Raw genomic sequence first — 26934 nt, forward strand, 5'->3', positions numbered from 1 at the left:
GCAAGAAACCAGCAATAAGCCAGGAAACATAAGTTCTCTAAGAAACATAAGGGCTATTTCATCTTTAAAAACACTGCATAAAAATATCTTTAAAATTGAACACAGTAATTTAGCCATTTTTTCAGAAGACATATTTTTAAGCGTATGCCAGATACACCTGTTGTCACTATTTTAGCCCTCTGTTTCTAGAGACTAATTATGCATGTCCTGCAAAGATTCAGAAGGAGCTGGATTTGTGTGTGCATATGGGTGGGTCACACTGTGGCTGGCATTCCACACAAACCTGCAAAGAAAGAAGCACTGCGGATGAGCCGGAGGGGACCTCCTTCAGACACACCCTGCAGCAGTTTGCTGCTACACAGCTGTAACACACCTAGGAAACAAAAGCAACGTAGAGAAAATGGAAAAAAATGCAAAAAAAAAAAAAAACCAGTGGGGGAAAAAAGACCAAACCAACACAAAAAAACCAAGGTGGTGATGTACTGGGAAAAAAAAGCCAAAACTGAATGAACAGATGGCCTCGTGTTGTCAGAAAGACATAGAACCTGGAAATATTTACCTAAATTACTTCCACTGCGACAGGTTCCCAAACCATTCTGATTGGAGCTCAGCTTTCCCAGGCTAGGATCTTGGTTGATGTATTCAAAGCTATCTTGCAAGCTAAAATAGGGGGAAAAGCCAGTGTTCCTTGAGAATGTGATCAATAGGCACTAATATAAGATTAAGAATTAGGTTCATTTTTTAAAAAAGAAAACGGAACATTAACTTTACAACCAAATTCAATGACAAGTAGGTTTCTGAAACTGGAAGGAAACAGGCATTTATTTTTTATATTTTAATTATTGGAAGCTTCTTTGTATGACATTTGGGATTCAGTTTATTTACATTTTCCCATTTTGGGGAGAAGAAACAACAGAACAGTATTTTTGTTGAAGGAAACAGAAGTGGGATATGGGGACAAAGCATTCTCAATGCATCCCTTCCTCACCCTTCTGACAGGAAGAAGAGATGGAGGTTTTGATTGCCCAAAGCACCTAACCTCTGAACTTTATTGCATGTCCTGGACAAATTAAGAATTAGAAACTTGAATAATTTTTTGGTCCTACTTAAAAACTTGGCTGGCTTAACTAGGATCCATTAAGAGAATTCTTCTCCACAGCTGCCTTCCCAATTTTCTACCAGAACTACAAAAGGAAAAAGACAGACAACTGTACCAGCTGGGAAAGGAAAAAAAATTATATATAAAAAAAGATGTTCTTACTTATTGTTGCTTCCACTGAAGCTTCCTACCCTGGCTGAGAAGACTTTACTTATCATCAGCTGTGGGGGAGAGCTGAAAGGATAAACAGTCATTTCAATGAGTCATCAATTGCAAGTGCCTGACAAGACAGTACATCACGAAAAAGGACACTCACCGTATGTAGTGGATTTTCAAGGTGGAGCCTTTGTAACTCATTGCCACTGATCCAAACATCATTTCTCCCAGCATATTGACATCAGAGGCTGGTCTGGTGTACTACAGACAAGATGGAAACAGCAAAGTCAAAAATAACTTGGCATACTATTTCAACCTAACACAGTGCCACAGCAATGCACTCGGAATGGAGAACACAAAGAAGTTCATCTTTTCCACGCAGAGTAAGATCAGTGTACACTCAGTGAGTGTTTAACGTTGTGGGTTTAGCGAGTACAGCAGGAAGAAATCCTGCATTTTGCTCACTAGATGAGCAGTGCTACCCTTGTTTCAGGGGGACCTCAAAAGACAAGAAAGAAAAAAAGCTCTACTGCATTCCCAAAGAAATAGCTGTGTCTAGCAACATTCCCATATAACCAAGTGTTTGATAAAAGCTGTAAATGTTAAGAGGACTTGGATTCTGTGGTCTGGATCCCCAAAAAATAAACTGCCTTCCTTATTCAAATGAGTAAATTCACCTTCCCTGTCCTTGTAGAAAGCTTGTTGGAAATGTTTTTTAGTGGAAAATGATTTGTGATTATACTTAGAAATGCAGTCTTCAGATCAGTAATTTATTTTATTTCAAAGACTGATCATCAACAGTAAATATGAAGCTTGTTAATTTTGAAAAAGTCACCTTCCAGCTAGATAGAATTATTTTCTTTTCCCACCTTAACCTATATGTGCTTCTAATTTAATTTTTCTATGTGAAATGCTAGCACTTTTACTAAGAAAGAGCCAGAGCACCTAAAATTTAATGTTATAGTAAGACAGACTAAAGGCATTCTTAATATACCATGTTCAACAGCTTCTTCAGAACTGACCTGAATCAGAGGCAGACATGAACAGAAAACAGTATGGTGCTTCTTACAATCTTCTAATGACAAAATGCTATTAGACATATTTCTCAACCCCTTGAAAGATAAGACCAAGACAGACCAAAAGGATAGAATGCAGCCATACATGTTTTTATTCTACAACACTGAGAATTGAGTAGATATCTCAAGGTTCAGATTAAGCTGTAATGTAATAGAAGCCAAAGTCATTCAATGCATCTAAGTGAAGGCTTTAATAAACTCACGTCTTCAGTAATGGAAAAGCAAAAGCAACAAAGTAACAAATATTACCTGATACTTCGGTATCTGTTCTTTGATACTTTGCATGCAGCTTATAGAAGGACTATGGGAAGAAACACTGTTGTTCCCATTGCTTGCTTGGCAGTTCTTGGCAGAAGTCTTTACAGAAGCCTCGTCTGCCATTTTCTATGTCAAAACAGAACAATGTGATAAAAACTATTAAAGTAAATCTGAGAACTCCCATCTCTATGGCAAGAGAATATTATATTCTTTATATGAATTATATTATGGCAAGAATCTTCTTACAACTACAGAAAAGCAACAGAAATAAAGAATAGTCTTATTTGGTTAAAAAAATATCAGTTTTAAAAGTTTTTTTTTTAAATGCCAGCATCACAGCAAGTGGAGAACTGCTCTCACATTCACACTGTCAGACAGGTTTTCACAGTACCACATATAATTGGAGTAATCAGTCAGTTTCACGGGAAGATCATTCCCAATTGTTATGAATTACTCTTCATAATATTTGCTGAAAATTATGTAAACAAAATCTTAGTTTATGGGTTTCTTACAAACAAATTCCTGTAATAATTTGAACAATTAAAACTCAAATTGCATGTAACTTTTGCACCCCAAATTATTAATGGGCTTCTAAAATAGAAGAACAGCCAGCAAAACCAAGGTATTGATAATCCATCATTTGGCAGAATTAACAGGTTAAAGACAAACAATGTATTTAAATATTGTATGCGAATAAGCCTTACTGTATTTCAGAAAAACACACAGTATACACACATATGCTTCCTTTAATTTAAACAGGACTGAGTTCAAAAGTAATTTTGCCTTAATTTTAAATTAATCAAGTTTTAATTTTGCTGTTTGATAACAACCAAACATTCAAAATAATTTTTAACACCCATGTGTTTGCACGGCATTCAAAGGACTTTGGCTGTTTTGAAAGGATACCTAGATTACTGTCTGGCTAGAAAACAGATTATAGCCTGTATCATGTGTTACGAGGGAGGTTATAATCTGTTTATGTCAGTGTTGCATAGAGAGTTTCTGATAGGACATTTTGTAGTTACCTTTTAGCTACAGTATTCAAGCAAGTGGAATAATTTAAGTGTTTAAATGAAGCCAGAAATGTATTTTTTGCTAAGATGCTGTTTGTTTTAAAACAACTTTAAGATATAAAGTAACAACCTTGATTTTGGGAGGGGGATGGGGGAAGAGGGGAAGCAAGATTAACAGCCAGTCTGACCCATTTACTCTAAGTAGATGATCAGACATCAGCTGATGATGCTCATCAGTCTTACTGATTCAGCACAATGGCATTATTTACAGTGTGACTGAAATAGAGATTGTTGCCTTTTAAGCAAGTTCTTTAAGTAAGTTCTACAAGTTGTGACTGTTGTATGGCTTATACGGGTGTATATATATTTATATATATATATAAATATATATATATATATAGCTCTGCAATAAACCATGCTAGTCTAATAAGCTGAATCTGTTGGTTCTAAAAAGAGCTTCAAAACAAACAAAAAATTGAAATAATTCAATGTAGAAGAGAAACATAGAGGTAGTAGAAAAAAACCAAGCAAAACTACCAGAAACCACTATTGTTTCACTGATCTTAAAATGACCTAAGTTTGCTGAATGCTTTACTTGACAATTTGTGTGCTTGGAGAGAAGCAAAAAGAACTTGCATCTTGACAGCATCTGCTCTTGCTTCTATGTGTCACCAAAACTTACATGTTACACAAACCATGTGTCATGCTTACACAATACAATGTGGTTAGCCAGTGAAGTTGTTTTAATTCACGTAAAGACAACAGCTTTACTAATCCAAATACCAAAGGAAAAAAAGCACCTTTAGACACATGGTGGACATCACTGAAATGGATTGCACAGCCAGGGCTAACAACAAAAAGCAAACCCAGTCAGTATTAGAAAGGCTGAAGAAATACTCAGTTTTAAAGGGAAATAGATTTCTTTGCCTGAAAACAAATCTGGATTAAGTTGTTACGTTTGAATACCATATTTATATTACAATATCAAACATGTTCATAGGTTTGTTGTAATCTAACACATACTTGTTGCAGCTATCAGAGTGAAAGATCACAAGATTAAGAAGTTGACACTGTTCTATTAAAATAACTGCTTTTAGAAAGGAAAACAAAAGAGCAGTAGGACAACAGCAAAATTAACATTTCATACCTGAACCACACCTTCATCAATTTTGCGGACTGCTTTGGAGTCAAATAAGACCTGTCTGCCTCTCCTCTCACAGTCTTGGTAAACAATCAGGCGGATTTCATTCAAGTCAAACTCCGAAGAGGACCAGCTACAGATTAGAAACAGAAGATATTAAAAAACCACGTATGTTTACTTTGCAGGTTCATTTAAGTGAAGAAACAGGTATTAGGCATATTTTACTTAGCATTTACAGAATCCAGGGTGTAAATCACATAGCTCCAAACAAAAAGGATCTCCGAAGGAGTGTCTAAGCTCAGTGTCACTGACAATGGCAGGCACAACCAGACCAATTTTCATCCAATGTTTTTTTAAAATTTTCCAGAAAAAGAACATAAAACTCAGTCTCAGCAATCAGCTCCAGGCCTTAACTATTATTATTCTCTTCTCTGTACACAGCCTGGATCATCCTTATTTTAAGGTACGCATGCTATTTTATGCAATGCTCCCAGTGGCAATAAAACAGAATTGATTGCCATCCTTCTCTACTGCAGCCTTTCAAAAGCACAAGGCTTACACCCTCTCTCTTCCTTCTCTAAACACAAACCTAATTCCTTTTGACCTATTCCTGACAATGTAAATTCAGATTTTCCCAAAGTTTAAGTCTTGCAACTAATAGGCAAGGTTTATGCTGTTCCATTATTTTTCTTCCTTTTCTGAGACATTTCAGGGGTTACAAAGAAGTCATCGGTTACTGAGACTTGATCTCCAGCTACAATGAAAATAATTTAGTACATGAAACCGAGATACCTGAACTTCAACCTGAAGCAAAACAATTCTCTCAAGCCAGATCTGCCCATTCTCCAGATACAGCATGGCACACAACCTGCCTCACTGCACTACCACAGGGGCTGAGGAGCCAAACTGATCATTGTGGCAATGACAAGAAACCTCAATTCCTAGTTCCAAAAGGAGTCAGTCTGCACATCAGAGCATGAAGATTTGCTTGGATGCAGCTTCAGCTACAGAAAACATTTCTTAGATTATGTATCTGACAAGCTGAAATCAGTGGGATTTTCAAGCAGTGCCACAGAGCACTGATGCTCAGACACAGTGTGCCAGCCCTGACCTGGATGGACTGCACCTGGGGAGTGAGAGTACAGCTTATTAATAGTTGTTGGTTTAACAATCTGCATAAACAGACTTCAGTCAAGGCCACACTGATCTTCCACCCAGAAGGCAGTTTCATTTAGGAATTTTTCTGTGCTTTACAGAAATGGAAGGTAAATAATTGAGACAAGAGCATAAAAACCCATACAGATGAAAGACTAGAATTTATGAAGCTGTTTCTTTTATTCCATGCTCTGTCAACATCCATAAACCAATACTGAGGCAAACACTATCAATTCCTGCTAGTCAGGATAACTGCTTTACAAGTATACTTGCAGACTTGTGATTTTAAAATAATTTTAAGTAAAACCAGTCTAATTTCTTCTTTGTGCTTTCTATGTAGCTAAAAAAGAAAATAAGCCAAAATAGGCATTTTTTTTCAAACCTGAAAGACCTCAGTCTGGAGGTCTATTTTTAAATACCTTGGGACAGAATAAGCCAGATACCTATCTCCACTGTAAGGTTCTCTGATACAAGTATGCTGTATGTACATAATATGCAAGGTTTCCCATCCTGGAACAATGCTAAAGGCTGTTTTGCCATCCACAGTGAGGAAACTTCTTGATGTGTATGTAACATGCTGCCTCTAGAACTGCCAAGAGTGCCAGACAGATTTCTTTTCAAGCCTTCCCTTTCAAAGGTAGTCACAGCATTACGTTAACCTGCATGAGGACCAGACCTGATACCATTGTTGATAGTTGCCCAACAAAGATCCTACACACCTAGCTTACACAGAGAGCTGCAACTACACCATCTGTTTAAAAAGTCTGTCACTAGTTTCTCAGCCCACAGCCTGTGCAATACCATTACAAAATCCAGTTATACTGAATTCATGAGAAGTCAGAGTCATCAATCCACTCCATCCTAGTCTGCCACATGAATCTGATACTCTTCAGTATCAGATACCCCAATATCTCTTCAGTTACATAGCTATCTATTTACTTACTTGCTGCAACAGACAACCTGAAGTAACTACACTGTTTTCTTTAAAAGGCTGTAGTTCTTTCCTTCCTTTAACAAAAGAGAAAAGGCACATCTCTATGGCTTTAATTTAAATTCTATGCAAGAGCAAAGCCTTATTTATCTCCATGACTGGCAAAGCAGCATACATACTTTAGACCAGAGTTGCAAGTCTAAACTGAGAAAGATGCATTTCAGACACAGATTGAGCCAATCTGGCCCTGCATCTGCCCACTGATGCAGGGTTGCATGCAGGCTGGGTTGCATGAATTCAGGTTTCCTTATGAACAAAATTATCTCCTTCATTATGCACTAAAGCAAGCACCATGTTGTTCATGCAGTGCTGACTTCTGTATAAGACATGAACTGGATTTTATGTTAAAGTAGAAGCCAATTTAACAGCCTTTTCCACACAACATGCTAGAACTAAAGATTGCTGCAATCTGTCAGAACTACAAACACATTTTCTAGTACCAGATAGCAATGAGCTAAGAAATTACATAAAATCTATCATACAGAGCTTTATTTGAGTAGCAAACCAGATCTAGGGAAGTAATTCCAGGTAATGGTTCTCTTATAGTTCTAACCAAATATCAAACTTATGTTTTAATGATGCTATTGCTTACAGATGTAGTTTCTGCAGCAGACCTACCCATTACAGAAGAGATCCTCATTTGATAACATCAAGCATATCTATAGGCAATTTACACAGGCATACAAGTCCATGTAGTCTCATTACTTCCACCCAGAATCCAGCAGCAGGCCCAAGACCAGTCAGATGACTGGGATGTTTATACCTATCACAAAAGCTGATGAGCACTGCTTACAGTACTTCCACCCTTTATTGTTTAAGCGAGGTTATGTAACACAGATCCCCCAAAAACAGGGACAGTGGGAGTATTCAACCATCTCCTAAAAGCAGTGTTGTAGAATACAGACCAATGCAGACTCATTGGTCAGCTCTGTTTTCACAGTTCTTTTGTTTAAAAAACAAAACCCTAAAATGTTAATTCCTTATCTCTGTATCAGCTTCTTGCTTATTTAGCAATGTCAGGTCCTGCATATTCTTAAAAATCAGATGAATTAACTAAACTAACATGATCTTGTGTATATGTTCGCATTTCAGGTTAAATGTAGCTATTCTGACTGAACTTGTTTTCTTATTTGACCACAGAAGTAAGAGCCCCACATATCCTTTCACACCTTTTTGTAACTATGTGACCCTTCCTGTTACTTGTGTCTCATGTGGCAATTGTTGGGCCCTTCTGTAAACTGAATTCTCTGCAGTAACAGAAGTCTGTCCAAGCACATTAAAGTGGATCAGAAAGATGGTTGGAGAAAGGAAGAAGTAGAAGGCAGTGGAAGCTGCACCTCTTGGTGGCAGCATGACTTACACTAACTCACTTCATCCATGGAACTGTATACCCTTAGGAAAGGGCACAAAGGAAACACTCCCTATACATTCCAAGTAAGTATTGAGGCCAGTTGGGACGTTAATTGAGTTTTCTTGTTCCCAAGTCAGTTCTCTGTCTGTCTGCTTAGTGAGCTGACTCCCCAAGGGGAGCCAGTTACAAAAAAAACATGAAATGCCAAGGCCAGAACAAGGGGAAAAAGGATAAGAGCATGATGCCAAAAATCACAGGAAGAAGTGGCTCCTTCAACACCATCAGTCTGTTTGACCAGGTCAGCTTACCTAGCCTCACCTTCAGACTGTATCTTTACTATATGTGAAAGATTCTAGAACTGAGAAAATATCTTCAAGTCAACATAAATAAACCAAATCAACCTGTGCTCACATGACAGTAGAACCAGGGGGAGGGGAAACTAATTAGGTCTACTAAAGATACTAAAATGCTATGGATTTTTTTTTTATTACTATTTTTTGAAAGAAAGCCACAAGTTTGGAACAGCTTACAGATATCCTGAAAAGTTTTGTCCCCAGAGAAGCTTAAGGTTGCTTTATTTTCTCCTGCACATGCATATAAGCTACTTTCCTTTGGGTTGTTCAACATTTCTTCAATTACAGTTATGAGACACGGAGGCAAGACCTCTCTTAGGGGAAAGCAGACTTGTTTGTTTCTGGAAAAAAGTCACAAACAATGTGCCTCATTCTTCCCCCTAAATACTTTCAGTTAATATAGATATCCAAACTCTGATCCTCACGAAGAAAGCTTTTGCTTAACCTTTATAATTATCAGCATGCATGCAATAACTGAACAGTGACCTATTATTTTATATTAAAAAACTACTTCAGTTGACCTTAAACTGTTTTTGAAAGTGACTAACACCTCACTCCTTCAACATCTACAGGCTAGAGAACCAAACAGCATGAAACATCTCTGTATATTTATCTACATTTTTCAGTTTCTTAGACCAGCAATCCTAAATGTAGAATACTAATTCTAACACCCTTGGGTACTAGAATTTGGAAAAAGCCACCCTGAACTGTATTTGCAACACAGCTACGTAGCTAGAGAGTCAGACATTGGAGACATGCTGGCACATGTCTGAAAAGGACAACACAAAAGTTAAATAAACACTATTCCCACTTGGGATTACCCTAATGTAATGCTCAAATTAGAGGTAATTTACAAGTAAAGCAGAGGGTTCCCCTCTCTTCTGTTCTTCCCCCACTTCCCAGCCTTCTCTCCTGTCAGCTCCGCACACTGTGAGAATTTGACCCACTAACACAGGAGGTGGCAAAAAAAAGTAAAAGAGGGGAAACTAATTAGGAAACTAGAAAGAGAAGGTAAGATTATTTAACCTTAATTGAAAAGAAAGGAAATTACCCTTTATGCCTCAGTTTGCATATACATAAATCTTACACATCAGAGCCAAGAATGTCAGTTCAGTTTCAAACAGGAAAGGCTTTCTGGAGTTTCAGTCAGTATCATCATCAAAATAAGCTTCTATCAGAACTTTTTCAATTATTTACAAAACAGCCTTTCAGGCACATGATTATAAATCTATTGTTACATAAAAATGTCCTTTGTGAAAAATCACATACATCAAAAAAGTTAAGTGCATACCTGTTTTGCAGTAGTCTAGTCACTTTGTTCGCACAGCTGACACTTTCGTCTCTCAAAGACTTTCTAATTCTTTCATCCAATTTGGTACAAGAGAGATTATTTCCAAGTGGTACTTCGTTGTTTCTTGATCTTTCTATTTGTCCCCAGGTGCCATTTGCAGTTTTTGGTGTGCCCCCACACATTTTCTTAGCTACAAATCCTCTTGTAAAGCTCCCTCAAAGAAACTAAATACCTGCTGAAGAGAAACAGCCTCAAGCAGGTTTCTTCACTATCGATCAACCATTAACAATGGTAATTTACCATCAGCTTTCTTCCCTATAAGGGAACACAGTCTGCTGAATTTCCAACTGGGGGAAAAAAAGGCAAAGTGATCTTCATATATTCTATAAGCCATTAATACAAAAAGACAGCTGTAGCTAATGTACTCCTGCAATTATTCCAGGCAGAACAGATAAGCCTTTCAGGTTTCAGAAGCCATCCTGGACTTGCTCTTGCTGCTGTCAGAGGTTTTTCTACTAAGCCTGGTGCAAAGCTGTAGCAGATACAACAGCTAATATTGACTTTAGCTATGTTTGTTTCCTGGTATGTGATTTAGGTAGCTGGCAATTATGTAGTCACAAGACTGAACCATATGGCCTCTTTTAAAAAAAAAAAAAAAAGCACAGTTGCTTTTGCAGTGACTCGCCCTTAGTTGCAAGGTTGTTCTAACACTGGCTACAACACCCTGTTAATGGCTCTCATGTGAGCAAGTGTCATCTGACAACCCTTAGCAACCTCATATAGCTTAGGAGCAAGTAAGAATCTGTCATCATTGCCATATGGCAATCAGTTTAAAAACCCCAACTACCAACACCAAGAAACATACTAGATATTCTGCACTGTAATGCTTTTATTTCTAAGGACAAATACTTGGACAAGAACTTGGCACTAGTACTTTGAAAAGCTTTTTTATAAAAGTATGAAGGAGAACAATGAGAAAAGGTTTGTTGCATACTTCAAGTTGATGAGAATTTATAGTCATGTGCCTCTTAAAATAATTCAATGGCAACGCTGATGACAAAAATATCAGCTAAAATACTCCTTCTGACTAAGTAAATTTAAGTTATTGAACAGAATGAAGGAATCAATCACAGAAGACAGAATATCATCAAGTCCAACTCCTGGGCCTGCACAGGAACATTTTTAAGAGTCACATTTGTGCCCCAATGTGTTGTTGTCCAAACACTTCTCGAACTCTGTCAGGATTGGTGCTGTGACCACTTCCCTGAGGAGCCTGTTGAAATGCCCAAAGGTGAGTAACATTTTTCTGATATGCCACCTATACCTCCCTGGCACATCTTCAGGCCCTTCCCTTGGGTCCAGTCTCTGGTCACCACAGGGAAGAGATCAGTGTCTGCCCCTCCTCTTCCCCTCCCAAGGAACTTGTAACTGCAGTGAGATCTGCTCTCAGTCTCCTGAGGCTCAACAAACTGAGTGGCCCCAGCCATTCCTCATTCGGCTCCTCCCCCAGGCCCTTCACCATCTTTGCTGTCCTCCTTTGGGCACTCTGATAGCTTAAATATCTTTCTTGTATTGCACTGACCAAAGCTGCACTTTGGTTCTGCTGGGCTTTGGCATTCCTACTGCAGAACAAAGTACTCTTCCCCATCTTTGCTCTAAAAAAAGTTATCCAGATATAATCTGCTCATAATTCACATCTCTAATTACGATGGGCTTTCTCCCCATCAGTAAAATTGTAGACATTTTATAAGATAACAGCCCTACTACAATTTCCCTTCCAGGTTAAAAAGGGAAAATAACTTTGTTAATGGTCAACCAGGCCAGCAGTAGAATTAGAAGCAAGATTTCAAAACCCAGTGCTACGTGCTACCTGCTAAATAGCACAGCACCCTCAAAATGATTTTGTAATCACAGTTAACCCCAACATCTAAAAACAGGACAGAAGTGAAGCAAAAAACTAGAGCAAGGTTAGGTTGAACATCTTGCTCTGTTGCTGAGGGAAAACTATAGTAATAAAAAACAACTCCACTTCAACCCCCAGAGAAGCAACAAATACTGGACCACAATCACTCCTCCCCTCAAGTGTGGCAAACAAGTTAAATCTTTGGCCTGTTCTCAAGTGATTTAAATGACCTAGAAGAGGACAACTCTAGCCCTCACCTCAGTGAGGAAGACTACTTTCAACATCAGTGTTATCAGTCATCTTTGAAGTGCAAATAAAAGAAATTAAATAATACACTTCAAGTAAGAGCAGGAAATCATAGCCTTCATTTCTGTACTACCTTTTTCCCAAATAAACCAAAATTCTGGAACATTCATCAAACTATCAAATTCACATAAGACTTTACAACAAGGAACTCTTGTAAGCTCACTAAATAGATATGCTTCACAACACTACCTCATCTGTAAATGCAATCATCTGTAGAATAATGTAAATCCTAAAGTGCCTGGGGAATTAACACTGCAAATCCACAGAACAGTTTCTAAACAACAACAAAATACATAAATCCACACATGGAAAACACAGAGTGCATAAAGTAGATAACACCAAAAATGGGATAAAGTGTCCTGCTCTGCAGATATAATCCACTGCAAAGCAGAGTTTAATCACTCTCTTTCTAGGCTATGTGACAGCATGTCACCTGCTCTGTTTGTAGGTCATTTCCTGTCCTTCATCTTCACTGCGAGACAATTGCCTAGATTATTTCATCTCAAGGTAACACTTTAGCAAGAAAATCCAGGGTGGGGGAAGAAGAAATACATATATGTGATGTAGTTAAGAATAATTTTCTATATAAGTTACAGCTGTCCACTACAATTTAAGCACTGCTTTCATATCTAAGAGAATATTTTCAGAGACCCTTGCAAGATTTTATTTTCCAAACAGCTTTTAGAAGTGGCTAGAGGAGCTTAGGGAAAAAAGTTTGAATCATACCTGCTGTTTCAGTGAGCATTTGTTTCTGCAAAACATACACTTAGCACAATTGACCCACAAAAAAAATGCCAAGACCCAGACATTCAGGATTAGTGCTAAAACACGTTTAAAGATGAAGTGGAATCTCTTTTGGATTGCTTAATGATGATTTTCCCTCTTTTAGTCTGTTGAATAGCTTATGTAGAAGACACAGGTTCCCATCCTCTCCCCTAATTTGAATCATTTACCCTGCATTGTTTCTTCTCTTTCTAAAACCTCAGATAGGGAAGAGTTGCGCTGATGCCACACCACATTCCTTTTCCACAATGACTTAAAGTAGTCCTAATATGGCAAAGCTCTACTAACCTCAGATGAACTACCTTGTTCAAGCATGATACATAGTTACTAGCTTCACACAAGTCAGGCGGGATACATTGCAGATTAGTCACGCAACAAGTGAAGGAAGGTATTATTTGGAGCACTGCTCTCTCTCAGGATAGATTTTCCTGAAGAAAGAGTTCAGGTAGAGAAAAATAAAGTTCTCAGTATCAAATCACTGTACAGAAGGGTCAGTTTCATTTTTAGGATAATTCTACATGTTCCTCTATGAAGTCCAAAACAATATAGGATATATTTGTTCATTGAAAACCTAGAATTCCACAGACTCCCTGCTTAGGAAAGGACAACATACTGGATTTTTGTAAGGCTGGAAGCATTTTTTCATCATCTTTGTTGCTACAAAGAAATATCATCACAGGTATGCACAGAAATGACAAGACACACATGGTGCTGACAGAGGTTAACAAACAGATCTATGCAAGTTGGAGTCACCATAAAGCGCACACATCAGCCTTCCACAAACATAAAGAGCAGCCCATTAAACCAGTGTGTCATAACTCAGCTTCTTTAAGTTATCAGGAATCACTGTTCATTACCTTATCTACAAGTCTGAAGTTTGGGAGCTAACTTTCATAGAGCATCTCAGTCATAATGTAGAAATAAAAAATAAAACCCACAATAAAACAAAACCCTAATCAAAGAAAACACCCAGCAAGTACATTGTTTGAAGTAGGACCACAAATAGCACAGACAGTGCTCTCAGTTGCTAGCTCCAGAAGTGGAATTCCTCATTAGCAGAGAAATAAGCTAAAGGCTTGTAATTGCATGGAAAAGGGCATGCATTTAATTGTGTTTTACCATTAAGAAAAGTGTGTTTTTTGTTAAACTGGGTCTTTAAACAAAGAAAGGTAAAGTGTGCAGTAAGGTTAGCACCCTAGGTCCACCACCTAGCTCTCTCCTCCATACAGAAAGCCGTGCTTAGTGTTAAACACCTTTCCCCTTTCCATCCCACTTTCTGCCATCATCTCCATAGCTTCTAACAGACAGGACAGCTCAGCAGACCCAAAGTCAGTTAAGTATTTTGCAGAAGCTGCTTCACAGTGATGATCTTCATCATTTCCAAGAACTGAAAATTTGCTTGTAATTTAACACTCTCTAGGATTTGACTCTGCTTCTTTCCCTGTTTATTTATTTTTTCAAGGCACGTGTAACCAGCTCCCAGCTACAGCTGGAGCCAAACAGCAGCGGCCATCCAGGAGCGAGCAGTGCTGTGTCCAGCGTCTCTGCCGCGCGGCCAGGCCACCCCACCTTCTCCGGCACGCAGCGTTGGGTCTCAGCTAATGCATCATTCCCGTGTCACTTGTTCCAGCGGCACCATGTGACTGGGCCAGCGGCCAGGAACACAGCTACTAAATACAGACACTGCCAAGGCACGTCTGGGAACTGCCTCTGCCAGAAAATGCGATTAAGAGAAATCTTTTATCCTGCCTCTGCCTTTCCCCACCTTCTCTTGAACACAAGGAAGAACTACACGTTGTACATCTGAAAGAGAATTTTGAGCAACAATGCAAAGAAGAACCTGGTATTTATAACACTGTGCTAGCTCATACTCTGTTGCAATGCTGTATAAAAGTACTGACAGATCTCAGACCTTAGTATCTCCTACATAAGTGAGCAGGCCAAGACAGACATCACCACACCTTAGGGCTGGTATCCTGAGGCATGGGTTTGGTTGCCTGCTCTTTCCTGTTTCTTCTCCCTCCTCTATAAAGCCCTATATTCTATATTTTATTATTTTTATTTAAGAAAGAGTCTGTATACAGCTTTCAAACCTGTTTTCAAAGGATTCATTTTAGAATATGAAGAAAATAATTACTAACAAAAAATGTTCTTTATTGGACATAAGTAAATACACAAATACAGAGAGATGAACAATGCCTGATGTTCAACATTCCCACCATTTTTTTCTAGCTAAATGAAAAATATCTTTTCTGCTATAACACACACAAACACCTTCACTTAAAGTAGCTAAAAACACCTGCATGTTAACAGCAACCATTTCTTTACAAATTTCCTCCACTTCTACTATGAAAAGGCTACATTCACAAGGGGGCTTTGTGAACTGCAGAGGACTTTCTGTGGCACTTTCTCAAGCTTTACAGACAGAAGTTTAGGGTGCTCTCTCCAGGGGCGCAGAAGGATTGCAAACCCCTATTTGTCATCATTGTTCTGAATACACACTCCCACCGTGCAAAAGAATACTCTCAAGAAGGTCTAGAGGCAAGTGCTATCCAGAGACCTTCTGTCCCTCTTCCAAGGGAAACTGCTTTAGAAGGGGTCAGCTTCATTTAACCCAAAAGCACAAACTCAGCAGTATAACTTCACTTAAAAAAAAATTAAAATTTACCTCCTAAATTCCTTTTCTACAAAAAGATATCAGATGTGGCTCACTAACAATGCTGGGAGCTGAGGCAGCCCAGGTTTTTTGACCAGCTAACACAATATTGGTAAGACCTCTGTAAATGGTTATGTTAAGCTACTGTAAGAACAAGATCTGTTTTGATCCTTCTAAAACAGAGACTGCAACTGAAAAGTTAGTCTGCAATAACCAGGAAGGGAAGGAAGAAATACTACGCTGAATATTTATGAGAAAGTACTGATTTACCAAACTGGCAAGAATATGGGAAAGAACACATACACAAGAAGCCATACTTGATCACCCAAATGTTGCTATAGCATGAACAGCAAAGTCCATTGCCTCAGTCTAGATGAATGCCAGGAAATCCTGACTTAAATTGAATGAAGTGATAACACAGACGGATGTAACGTCAGCTCCGGCATTTTTCACTAGCTATAGCCAAAAATACATTTTGCTCCTCTTGTTGTTGTTATGATAATTTGTCTATTCCATCCAAAACACTTTCTTTAACTCTCTCTTGTAGACAGCACAGAAAGTAGCTTTCTAACAACTATAAGTTAATCTTGAAGGCTTAGACAGATTTATTTTCAAGTTTCACTGGAAAGGGAAGGAGGAAACATGTCTTGGGACTGTATGTAGAAGATCAGGGTAATTAAATCACTCATACCATATACATTCTCAATGAAAAAGACTACACACAAAACCAACTAAACAAACCACAGTCCTACAGCTGACTGGCATGGGCAAACCTACCCTTGCTGCAAGCCACTATGCTAAAGACTTACGTTCTGTTTACCACCAATTGCGTAGGACTTTGAGTGCATAAATAGTCATTAAGTTATGAAACAGTCTCCCCTCCTTAAAGCAGGCCAATCACTCTAAACTACTCACATAGGATCCCAAACATTTTCTCAAAAACACTGGTATTTATAGTAGACTTAGAAGTTTATCCAGTCAGGTTTGTACATAATTACAGCTGACCACACCCAGTAGCATGCTAACAATTGCCTGCCAAGTATCAGTCCATCAATCCAGAAATACTTGAGCAAAAAAATAAAAATCACACAGAAAATCCAGTTGCATCCTTGTCATGCAAAAAAATGATTTGCACATTGATAGATGCAAACAAATTTCAGTCAGCAAGCTTATGTCGCAATTATTTAGACAAATTTAGAAACCTTTCTTCTCATGACAAAGTAAAAATCTGTAAAGCACCTTTAGCATTCCCCAAAAAAACAGTGTACAACAAAATCCTTTATAACAGACCTGATTTACTCCTGAGATGATCTACCAGAGCAGTCTCACTAGAAGCCATCCCAACAACTACAGACTCAGGATAACTTCATTTAAATACAAGCAAAACTCTCTTCACTTTCTGTCAAAACAGGGACTGAGGATACAACTCTAATGAAGGTTACAGTCAATTTTAAGTGCTTCAGTAAGGCAAGCAAAAGGCCAAAATCAAATTAAATTTCAAATAAATTTCTAGTTCATATGCTAACACATTTCAGTACAACTACATAATTATTTCTTCAAGCAGTAAACAAAGTTTAATTCAGAGGTTCAAGTCCACACAGACGTGTTTTGCTTAAAAACAATTGATGTGCACATGGGTTCACTGAGTTGATGGACTGTTTTAAAAAACCCACATTCACGGCAAAACACATTGTTCTGTTTGCATTTTTGTCTTCTCTGCATACCTATCCCTGCACCTATTATCCAGTCCAGTTATACATATGCATTTTACAGCATTTCCACCAAATGACACCATAAAGTGACAAACAGAAACAGCTGTTTTCAAATATACATTATTTCCCTAGTTCCATTCAAAAGCATTCCCAAATATATCCCTGTCTGTAAGACTGCTTACAGGAACTTCTGAATATGAGAAATTTTGTACCTGAACTTTTTAGAACTCAACTGTACTGTGATCTACTCCACAGGAGATGACTGACATATCCTCAAGTCTCCTAAGTACCAAAGTCATTAGGTAACCATGATTTACATGTACAGGCAAATCTCATAAATACCTTTATAAAGAGAGAGGGTTAATTTTTCCAGCTTTTTAACTTGATGTGATTTAGAAACACTTTTAGCAGTGGGGAGGACAGAAGTTGCATTCCTGAAGCTGTTTCAAGTGGCCAACACAGGAGAGCAACCCTCCTCCAGGCTAAAAGCCAAGACCAAGTAGGAGCTCAGATGCATGTCACTATGGCTGTCTGCTAAGTGAACTGAAGTGGCCACCAAATCCCTGCTCTTTATTCCAGCCTTCTGAACACAGCTGAGGATTAGCCCTCTGTAACCATTCCTCCATGGTGTCACAGCTTACCACTGACTACTGTAAGAAGAGCTAGTTCGATCACTGACCTTTACACAGGCATGACTGAGAGGGCTTCAACACTGTTCTATCAACGCTAATGTGGAAGTGACAAATGTCCAGCCAATACCCAATTCCAGCACAGAAGAGGAGAATGCAGTAGCATCTTGTAATGTAGAGCCACTCACCAAGACCAAGCCTTCACAAGCACGGACTAACCCTGCTGCTCCACAGCTGAGATAAGTGGTTTCTGCACCAAATTTCTTCTTCCTTCCAACTGCACTTTCTTTCACAGCAGCCTCATAGGTCTCCCACCCACCTTGTTCAACCCTTGTTCAAGCTGTTAAACAAGACAGGACACTTCAGAAACAAAAGGCTCATGACCTTTCCTATAGGACAATTTGTCCCAAAAAGTGCAACCCATTTTAGAGTGCAAGTTAGAGAGCAGAGTGTTAAATGACAATATTTTAAAAGGTTATTCTGGGGGAATGGGAAAGGAAAGTAAATGTGACAGACACAAGCACTCAACTGTTCAGCAAAAGTTGGACAAGCTCATGTGCCCCCATAGAAAAAAGAAGATAAAACAAAAATTTGTCTGAACATAAAATAATTTCTGTGAATTGCAGATTTCAAAAAGTTCCAATAACTGTCTTTTCCAGACCACAGAGGGTTTTAACACTACAACATTATATTACATTCTGTAAAATTATCCACATTCAGTGAAATAATAATAATAGTTTAAGAATAACTTGCTCAGAACTATGTATTCAACAGTTTGTACAGCCTTCTCTCTGGGGTTTCCTTCAAAAACTTTATCTAACGTACTCTGCCCAGATTTTCTGTACTCCTGGAACTGTGCATTAACAAACCCAACCCCAAGAGTTGAGCAATTTCAGGTGTTGGATAACATCCAGACTCAGAATTCAGTACAAATACTCTGCACAGAAATTCAGAGCACTGAGTTCATTCAAGCCTCTGTTTTCTTTCATACAAGTCATTCAACTCAGTGAAAATAAAAGCTGAGTTGTTATTGTAAAAAACTTCCCAATTCCACTATAAAAAATTAAGTACTATTGTGTTCAGATTTCTAATTTGAAAGTGCTAATACCAAATTCAGACTGCTAACACCTCTATTAGAAAAATAAATAAATATTGTCAATTGTTTACTTAATACAGCTGATTTCATTAGTGCATCTAAAATTTCACTGAGAACCTTGGAGGAGAAAAGTTGAGCTGTATTGCACTGAAGTGAGAGCATCCTGCAGAGAAAGCTCCGTACTGATTCAGTAATTACATCACACACAGCTCAAGTTTCACTTCAGCACAGCCCATGGAAGCAGAATCATGACTCAGTTTTAACAGCAGCAAGTGTGATGTAAAGCCCTCATGCCGGTTTATCAGTACAACTCTAAGAATCTCACCAATATCCAGAAGTGCTGACTGACCAAAACCATTTCAGCTGTGGTCAGGTAAATGCACCTGCACTTGCCCTAGCTGATGTGGGGAAGACACAAGCACTGTTGCCAGAACTCCTAAGCTCATCCTCTCAGTGCCTCAAAACACTTTGCCTTGTAGCCTGCACAGGAGCTTGTCTTGTGACCTCAGCCCTGCACATTAAAACATGACACTGCTAAGGTGCTCGAGTGACAAACCCAGACAAACAGGGAAAATGGAGTGACTTGAGAATGGCATTGTTAAGGTGGGGAGAAAGCAGAACAGAGAAGAACCTGAGCATGAAGATTAAGAAGCAGCACAGGCAGAGCATACACAGAGGAGCTGATTCATGACAGGCAAAGGTGAACTGCTGTGTCCATACCTGTTAATGAGATCAGCAGTAATCTGACACTATCACAGGAAGCACAGGGGAAAAGCACAGACAGGTATTTGCTGCCTTCACGTGAGTACCCCATTCCAAGTCCTCCTTTTCTTGCTTATTCTCTCTGGCAAGCCTGTTAACCACAACCCTGCGGAATTGCATTCCTCATCTTTTGCCTAAGAAGTGTACCCATGGAAACCTTCACACAGCAAATACTGATAATTATGACAGCCTAAGAACATTCTTCTTATTACACTTCATCTAAGATGCATACAAGACAACAGTACACTCTTAATCAAGGGTGCACTTAGAAATAACTCTTGACAAATATAAAACACATGACTCCAAATCTGAATTTACTCTTCAGAAGCTATATATGAACATCACTAAGGTGCAAAGTACATGATTGTTAGTGTCATAAAGAATTCTTAAAGGAACAGGTACATCACCAAGGTTTGTATCACATACACTGAGTATTAATCTAAAGCATTTTCTTTGCAAAGGAAGTCCTCAGCAGTTTCAATAATATTGAAATGTCAGAACAAGGAATTATCTATATGAGAAAAATTACTCCATTTTCTGTCCTCCCTGACCCCAGCTACTTTGTCACATCTACTCTCTTAGGGCATTTGGTCTGCTGTTACCCACTCTTCAGACCAAAGGAACAGCTGAAGGCCACTAACATGCACTGGAAACACCTACATCCCACAGCGTCAAAGTGGGATGACATGATGACTAATGACTAAAACATTTTTGTCAAAACTCTTCCATTTTCTTTTCCCCTAAATTTAACAAAGCTATTTTGCAACTTTAACTTAGTTTACATAAGAAAAGTTACAAAGTTTATACAAGTTTACATGAAGCCAGCATCTACTGGCAACAAAGCTCTGCATCAGCTTTTAAAATGTTTCTCCACAAATTCAGCTTTTGTGAATGCTTGTCCACATTTTTCAGCTCCAAGCAGCTTTATTTTCTCATTCACATCAAGCCATTTATGTAAATAGGTATTTCCTTACAGCACTAGCATCACTGTGCTAAACTGCAGTGTTTCCTGCTTTAAGTTGTGCCATTAACAAGGAAAGGTACCTCCAAGGCTTTCTGCTGCTAATATTCCCCAAATGCCTTTCTACTGAGCATAGTATGTGGCACAGCACTCACCCAATTTTGGACGTGTCAATCGCAAAAGTGCCCTAAGAATAAGGAATCAAGTACCTACTATCCAACTGCACACCAATTTAAGAATCAGTGCATGGAACCCCATGGATAAGTTACTTGTAAATCAGAAATAAGATAAGCTACAGGAAAAACCCATTTGACTGCTAGGCAATAATGAATCTTTTAATGGAATTAAATAACCAAGGTACATCCATCCCTCTCTGAATGTCAGTAGCTTGTGCATTTCCACATATTTTTTTGTCATTTGTGGCAAAGGAAAAAACCAAAACAAAAACTGGGGTGTCTTCTTGAAACTTTAAGAGATGGAGCTAGACTCAGAGCAAAGCTAGAGGAAACCAAGAGGTTGTTCAGTGACAGCAGTGTTTAGGGGAGGGGAAATCCAAACAACTGATGAAGAATGGCCTTACTTCCTGCAAAGTTCGAAACCAGAGGACTTGGGGCTTGTTTTCCTTAAAAAGAGCCCCAGGCTGGAAGTGTGGTTTCCATGTCAAAAGAGCATACTTCCAATTACTTCCTCTCTAAGCTGTTTTTTTGAGTGAGACTGTAATAAATCTCTTTCCGCAGAAATTATTCTTTAGCTCACTTTACTGATGAAAGACTAACACTGGTGCAAAGGTGTAATACTGCAGCCTAAGGCTCACTTTCAGCTGTCTGTGAAACAGTGGACGGTTTAGATCTGCTCTTTGACCTTTCCTGGCCCCATGCTCAGATCTGGCCCTGGGCTGAACTTCCCTTTTACAGCATATAAAACTGACTTTCTTTCAAATATTTTTTGAAGGGTTTACAGCCAGATGTTTATGGCTATTTCCATGTATGAAGATGTACATGTATGCTCAGTAGGGTTATTGCGGTGTGGATCTCTACAAAACTGCAGGAAGCTCAAGAAAAAAACCCAATTAGGTTACAAGAGCATTCCGAGGAGTGTTTCATTCGAACAAACTGACATCCAAGCAGACTCCAAGCTCACTACTGCTTTCTTTCCTTTTTCAGAAGATGGAACATTGCCAGGCTGGTAATAAATGCTGTGAAATAATGCTTAGCAAGTAGGATCTCACCAAGCATTTCAGCACTATGACCAAAGGAATCACTAGTACCAGCTGCCAAACAAATGATCTCATATACCAAAGCTAACAAACTGTTACCAGATAGATATCGTGCAGCTACAACATGACATCCGTTCCATTATAGACACCAGAAGGAACAGCTGATACTTAAAGCTGAAGAAACAGACTGCATGGAAGTTCAGACACAGCTGAAATAATACAACCTTTTTAAATAAAGAACACATAAAATGAAGTTATTCTCTACTTTACAACAGTCCTTCTCTACAAATATCAGTATGAAAGAAGTTTAATCATGGGTTGCAATGCAGAAAATATACAGTCAGCTGTGAAAGCAGTCTTCCAAAAACTCCGAGACATTTATTTTCATTAAAAAAAACACAAAACCACACCAAAGACTGAAATTAAGGTGAAGTCTGAACCCACAGCTTAAGGATAACCTCAGACTTTAAGTTGTAAAGTACAGAAAAGCACTGATGTGAAATTTCTTCTAGAATCAGGTAAACACAATTACAGAAAAACCACTATTGATTTAAGTAAAATCAAACTATCTGCAACCCATATCAATTTCCTTAAGGCCACCTCCCAATATCTTACTCAAATATATGCTTAGCACTTGAGATATTCTAGTCCTGAGATACTACGTGCTTACACTCTATGTAACCCATAAAACTTAATGGACTGTTCAGTGGGTAAGGACTTTGTTGGATGGCCACATTCAGAGGGCAGTGGTTAATGGCTCAGAGTCCTGATGGACATCAGCGACAAGTGGTGTCACTCAGGGAATACTGACAATGGAACTGTGCGCGTCCTCAGCAAATCTGCAGATGACACCAAGCTGTGCTTGTCTGCACACCTGATGGATGGGATGCCAGCCCAAGAGACCTGGACAAGCTGAAGAAGTGGGCCCATGGGAATCTCATGAGTTTTAACAAGACCAAGTGCGAGGTGCTGCACCTGGGTCAGGGCAAGCCCTGGTATCAGCACAGGCTGGGGATGAACAGATTCAGAGCAGTCCTGCCCAGAAGGACTTGGGGATCCTAGTGGGCTGGACATGACCCAGCAATGTGCACTTGCAGCCCAGGAAGCCAAAGGTGTCCTGGGCTGCATTAAAAGCAGCGTGCCCAGCAGGGCCAGGGAGACTATTCTGCCCTTCTACTCTGCCCTCATGAGACCCCACCTGCAGTGCTGCATCCAGCTCTGTGGTCCTCAGCACAGGAAGGACATTGATGTGTTGGAGTGAGTCCAGAGGAGAGACACATGATTAGAGGGATGGAGCATCTCTCCTATGAGGAAAGGCTGAGAGAATTGAGGCTGTTCAGTCTGGAAAAGGGAAGGCTTTGGGATGACCTAATTGCTGCTTTCCAGTACCTGAAGGGAGTCTATAAAAAATGTGGAGAGAGAATTTTTTAAAGCGCATGTAGTGACAGGACAAGGGGGAATGGCTTCAAACAAGGAGAATAGGTTTAGACTAGATATTAGGAAAAATTCTTTACTCTGAAGGTGGTGAGACACTAGAAGAGTTTGCCCAGAAAAGTGGTGAATGCTTTGTAATCCCTGTATGTTGAAGGCCTGGTTGGATGGAACTCTGATCAGTCTGGTCTAGTGGAAGGTGTCCCTGTCTAAGGCAGTGGTGGTTGGAACTAGAGGATCTCTAAGGTCTCTTCCAATACAAGCCAATCTATGATGCTGCTGAGTACACGACCCTGGTAGCTCTCAACAAAATTTGTACAAACTATGGTAAACCAATCTTGTAAGGGAAGTAACATTTGATAAGGAAATAAGAAGTTTTAGGGGAATTTATCCACATAAATACACATTGCTTGCATTGTAATTAGGGTTTTTCCAGAGCCTCAGAGGCTAAGAAGAAATATATTCAATTACAGCCACTCTACCTCTGTTGAAAGGGGTGTGTGTATACACACACATACATCTTTACACATATATTATACACAAAGATTAAGGGAAGCAAGAATCAGCAGTAAAAAAGCAGCTCAAGTCTGCCTACAAAACTGTTAAGAACAAATGTAATATCTCACTAATACACATCTGTTCTCCAGCTGTTTTATAATTTCTCTTTTTATAAAAAAACAATTGAGCTATTCTATAATTCTAACTACTGCCCTTCTACTACTTCATACTTCCATTATCTTGAAAGGAGGCCTGGGCTAGTAGAAAGTCCTGCTATCCCAATAGCTCTATATTAGCATCTACACCTCACGTTTACATTCTCCTCACCCAGCAGGTAAGGGTTGTGCTCATGGGAACATGTAGTGCAGCCCAGACTAGCTCCACAGAGTGCATTAATTGGTGCTAAGGACCTGACACCCACACTACATGTTCTGGAGTTTTACTATTGACCTGCTGTAGTATGGTCCCAGGAAGTGAATACCCATTAGCGGTTGGAACACACTTCCTGATTTCATTAACTCCAACAAGAATCCAGTTTATGTACCAAAGCCACTTAGCTTTGTGAGCCAAAGTGCAGTTAGTGCAGACAATTTAGAGGTTTTCTTTAAAAGAGCACTCCTGAGCCAAATTAATATGTTAATGTTCATGCACCCAGGAAATCATTTCCTGTGTCTCCACATTCATCTATAGGCACCATATCTCTTGCTCTTGAAGGCTGTGCCAGCTCATCCTGGTAAGCAGCATGGACCTTGAAGCTGGATGTCTCCTTCAGAGACATCCTTCAGAGCCAGAGCAGCATGGACCTCTGGCCAAGATTTAGCTCCCATTAAAGGAGAGAGTACAATAGAATGAGCACATGCAGTACTTGTTACAGGCAAACTGCAAGCCTGGTTGATAGCCCTCTGCAACAGAACTTTTCCTGGTGTTCCTGGGAAGACTACAAAACACAAAGCTTCCCAACAACGTAGTTGAAAAAAGTTGTCAAATTGCATTAATTTGAGGTGGCATTATCTACTAAAGAGATTTTTGGTGATTCCTCTGCTGTTCAGGGTAAGGAGGGTGTGTGAATACGCTTAAGCTTTCAAGACTTTCATAACAATTGAAAGTCCAAGGATACAGATTGTTATTGGTCTCACAGAACTCCTTAACAGAGTTAAACACTGCAAGACCTATTGAGTGTGGAGGGACCTCACTAACTACTCCTTGGAAGGAATAAAGCGAACTAAAAACCCTTAAAAAGACAGTCTTATCGTTAGAAAATTATTCTGCCACTTTGCATCTAACATTGACCAGCAGTCTATGCTTAACACAGAAGCCACCTAAGGATTAAGTCTCCTACTTAGATCAAATCACATCTCTCCACTCAAACAGAGATTACTGTTGTACAGCACAGCTATTAAAAGCATTGCAGCAAAGCTTCTAAGACCCTGTAAGTATGCTCTTGCAGACCATGAGCAGATCACTGGAAAGAAAGAAAAAGCATTACAGCATACTTAAAAGTCAAAAGGAGAAGCTGAATATTAACAAGCAAAAAACCAGCTCCATTCACATGTAAAATACTTCAAATAATTGTATTAACCTTAGGTGTGTCAAAAAAGATAGAAAGGGAATGAGGAAAAATAGGGGATAAAAAGAGTGAAGGGTACCTACAGTAGTATTTTCATCATAATAGCTTTTTTGTGAAGTGTCTTATCATTTAAGCGTTACTCAAACTGAAAACCAGGTGTGGAATATTTCACCCAAAAACCAGGAAGTACAATCCCTAACTCCACTAAATACTCCAGATGGAATATTACTGATTTTAAGGGGAAATACACCGTGCAAGGAATCTGCCTTTGTGAAGATATTTGATAATCCAATAACAATCCAATAATTCAGAACTAACAGCACTGGTCTCTGAAACAGAATATTTTTAAGTACAATACAAAATAATAGAGTTAGTCTGGAACTAACAGTTTCAATGTGGAAAACAGTTTTCTTCCATATTAAAGGAGATATTTAACTCATAAGGTAAATAAGTGCTAAAAGAAGTAAGTAGCAGTTACAAGTACAGCATATACACTCTGTAGCTCCACAAAATTCAGATTTGCTCTCTAATATGAATGCAGCTCCAATACTGTGTCCAATCACTTTCAAAGGAATCACCTCGTAACCCAAATATATTGTCATTTTCATCTTACACAATTGTTCTCCATGATCTTGCAACTTTAGCCACACAAATGGCCACGTCCCTCACAACCATCTTTGAAATGATAATGGTTCCACGACTGTGATCTTTCATATTTGGCACTGTAGCATTTTGTGGCTCAAAATATTGCCCACTGCTCTCCCTCAGCATCCTTAGTAGTTTCAGCAGTGAAAGCCCAGATTCCAATCCGACCCTGTGCACCATCTGATCACAAGACCAGCCAACTCATGCCGCACAGAAAAACAGGCACAGAGGTTACCGGGCACGCATGTGATTGTCACTGTGCTCCCCGGGCCGCCCGGTCTTGTGAGCAGCACAGATGTCACACGAACAAAGCTCCAAAGCGCCAGCCAGAGCAAAATGCTGTCCCCGAAGGTTCAGAAAACGCTAATAGCTCAATATTACACAGCGAACCAATATTATATAAAGGTTATACACATCAACCCTGAAGCAGCGATAGGTACTGCACCTCACCTTTCAGCACGCGCGGTATCCAAAGCAGGGGGCAGCGAAAGGTGCCTAACGCTCAGCGGGCCACCAGACTGCGCACGTGTATTTAGGTCACAACAATTAAAGCCGTTTCTTAATTTTCCTGTGCTGATGACACCCGGGCACGAGTTATCTCATCGACCGCACACAAACGCCAGACAGGGCCCCCCCCTCCTCTCCCCCACCGCTGCCGAGGGGCGAGCGCCCCAGGCTCCCGGGCGTGCCACGGCCAACTCGCGCAGAAAATGGCTGAGAGATCCAACGAGAGGGGAAGGCGCCAGAAGGGCCACCCCGGCGCGGCCGTGCCTCCCGCCGCACCCCCTGTCCTCCCGGCCGCTCCCCCGGAAACTCTGCGGCGGGGGACCCCGCGGGGGCTGCGGCACACCTGCGCCCCACGCCGGCCTCTGCCGCCCGGCCCGC

At 39.6% G+C, this 26934-nt stretch overlaps 1 protein-coding gene across 6 annotated transcripts in view; it reads right to left on the bottom strand.

Moving 5' to 3' along the window:
- Positions 1-26934, bottom strand: part of FNIP2 (folliculin interacting protein 2) — a 50747-nt gene that overhangs the window by 23552 nt on the left and 261 nt on the right. Inside the window, exons 1-7 of one of the 6 annotated variants that reach the window (XM_086891064.1) lie at positions 26500-26890; positions 4750-4876; positions 2581-2715; positions 1416-1516; positions 1262-1333; positions 560-660; positions 284-373 (exon numbers count right to left, since the gene is read on the bottom strand). In XM_086891064.1, the coding sequence (XP_086747190.1) occupies positions 284-373; positions 560-660; positions 1262-1333; positions 1416-1516; positions 2581-2712 (496 nt within the window). In that variant the 5' untranslated portion in view covers positions 2713-2715; positions 4750-4876; positions 26500-26890. Of the gene's footprint in view, positions 1-283; positions 374-559; positions 661-1261; positions 1334-1415; positions 1517-2580; positions 2716-4749; positions 4877-9884; positions 10544-26499; positions 26891-26934 lie in introns of those variants that run through there. The other 5 variants (XM_023924889.2, XM_086891066.1, XM_086891065.1 and 2 more) reach the window with 5 other exon arrangements.

The sequence above is a fragment of the Cyanistes caeruleus genome, chromosome 5 (assembly GCF_971803275.1).
Source record: "Cyanistes caeruleus chromosome 5, bCyaCae1.hap1.1, whole genome shotgun sequence".
Classification (NCBI taxonomy): domain Eukaryota; kingdom Metazoa; phylum Chordata; class Aves; order Passeriformes; family Paridae; genus Cyanistes; species Cyanistes caeruleus.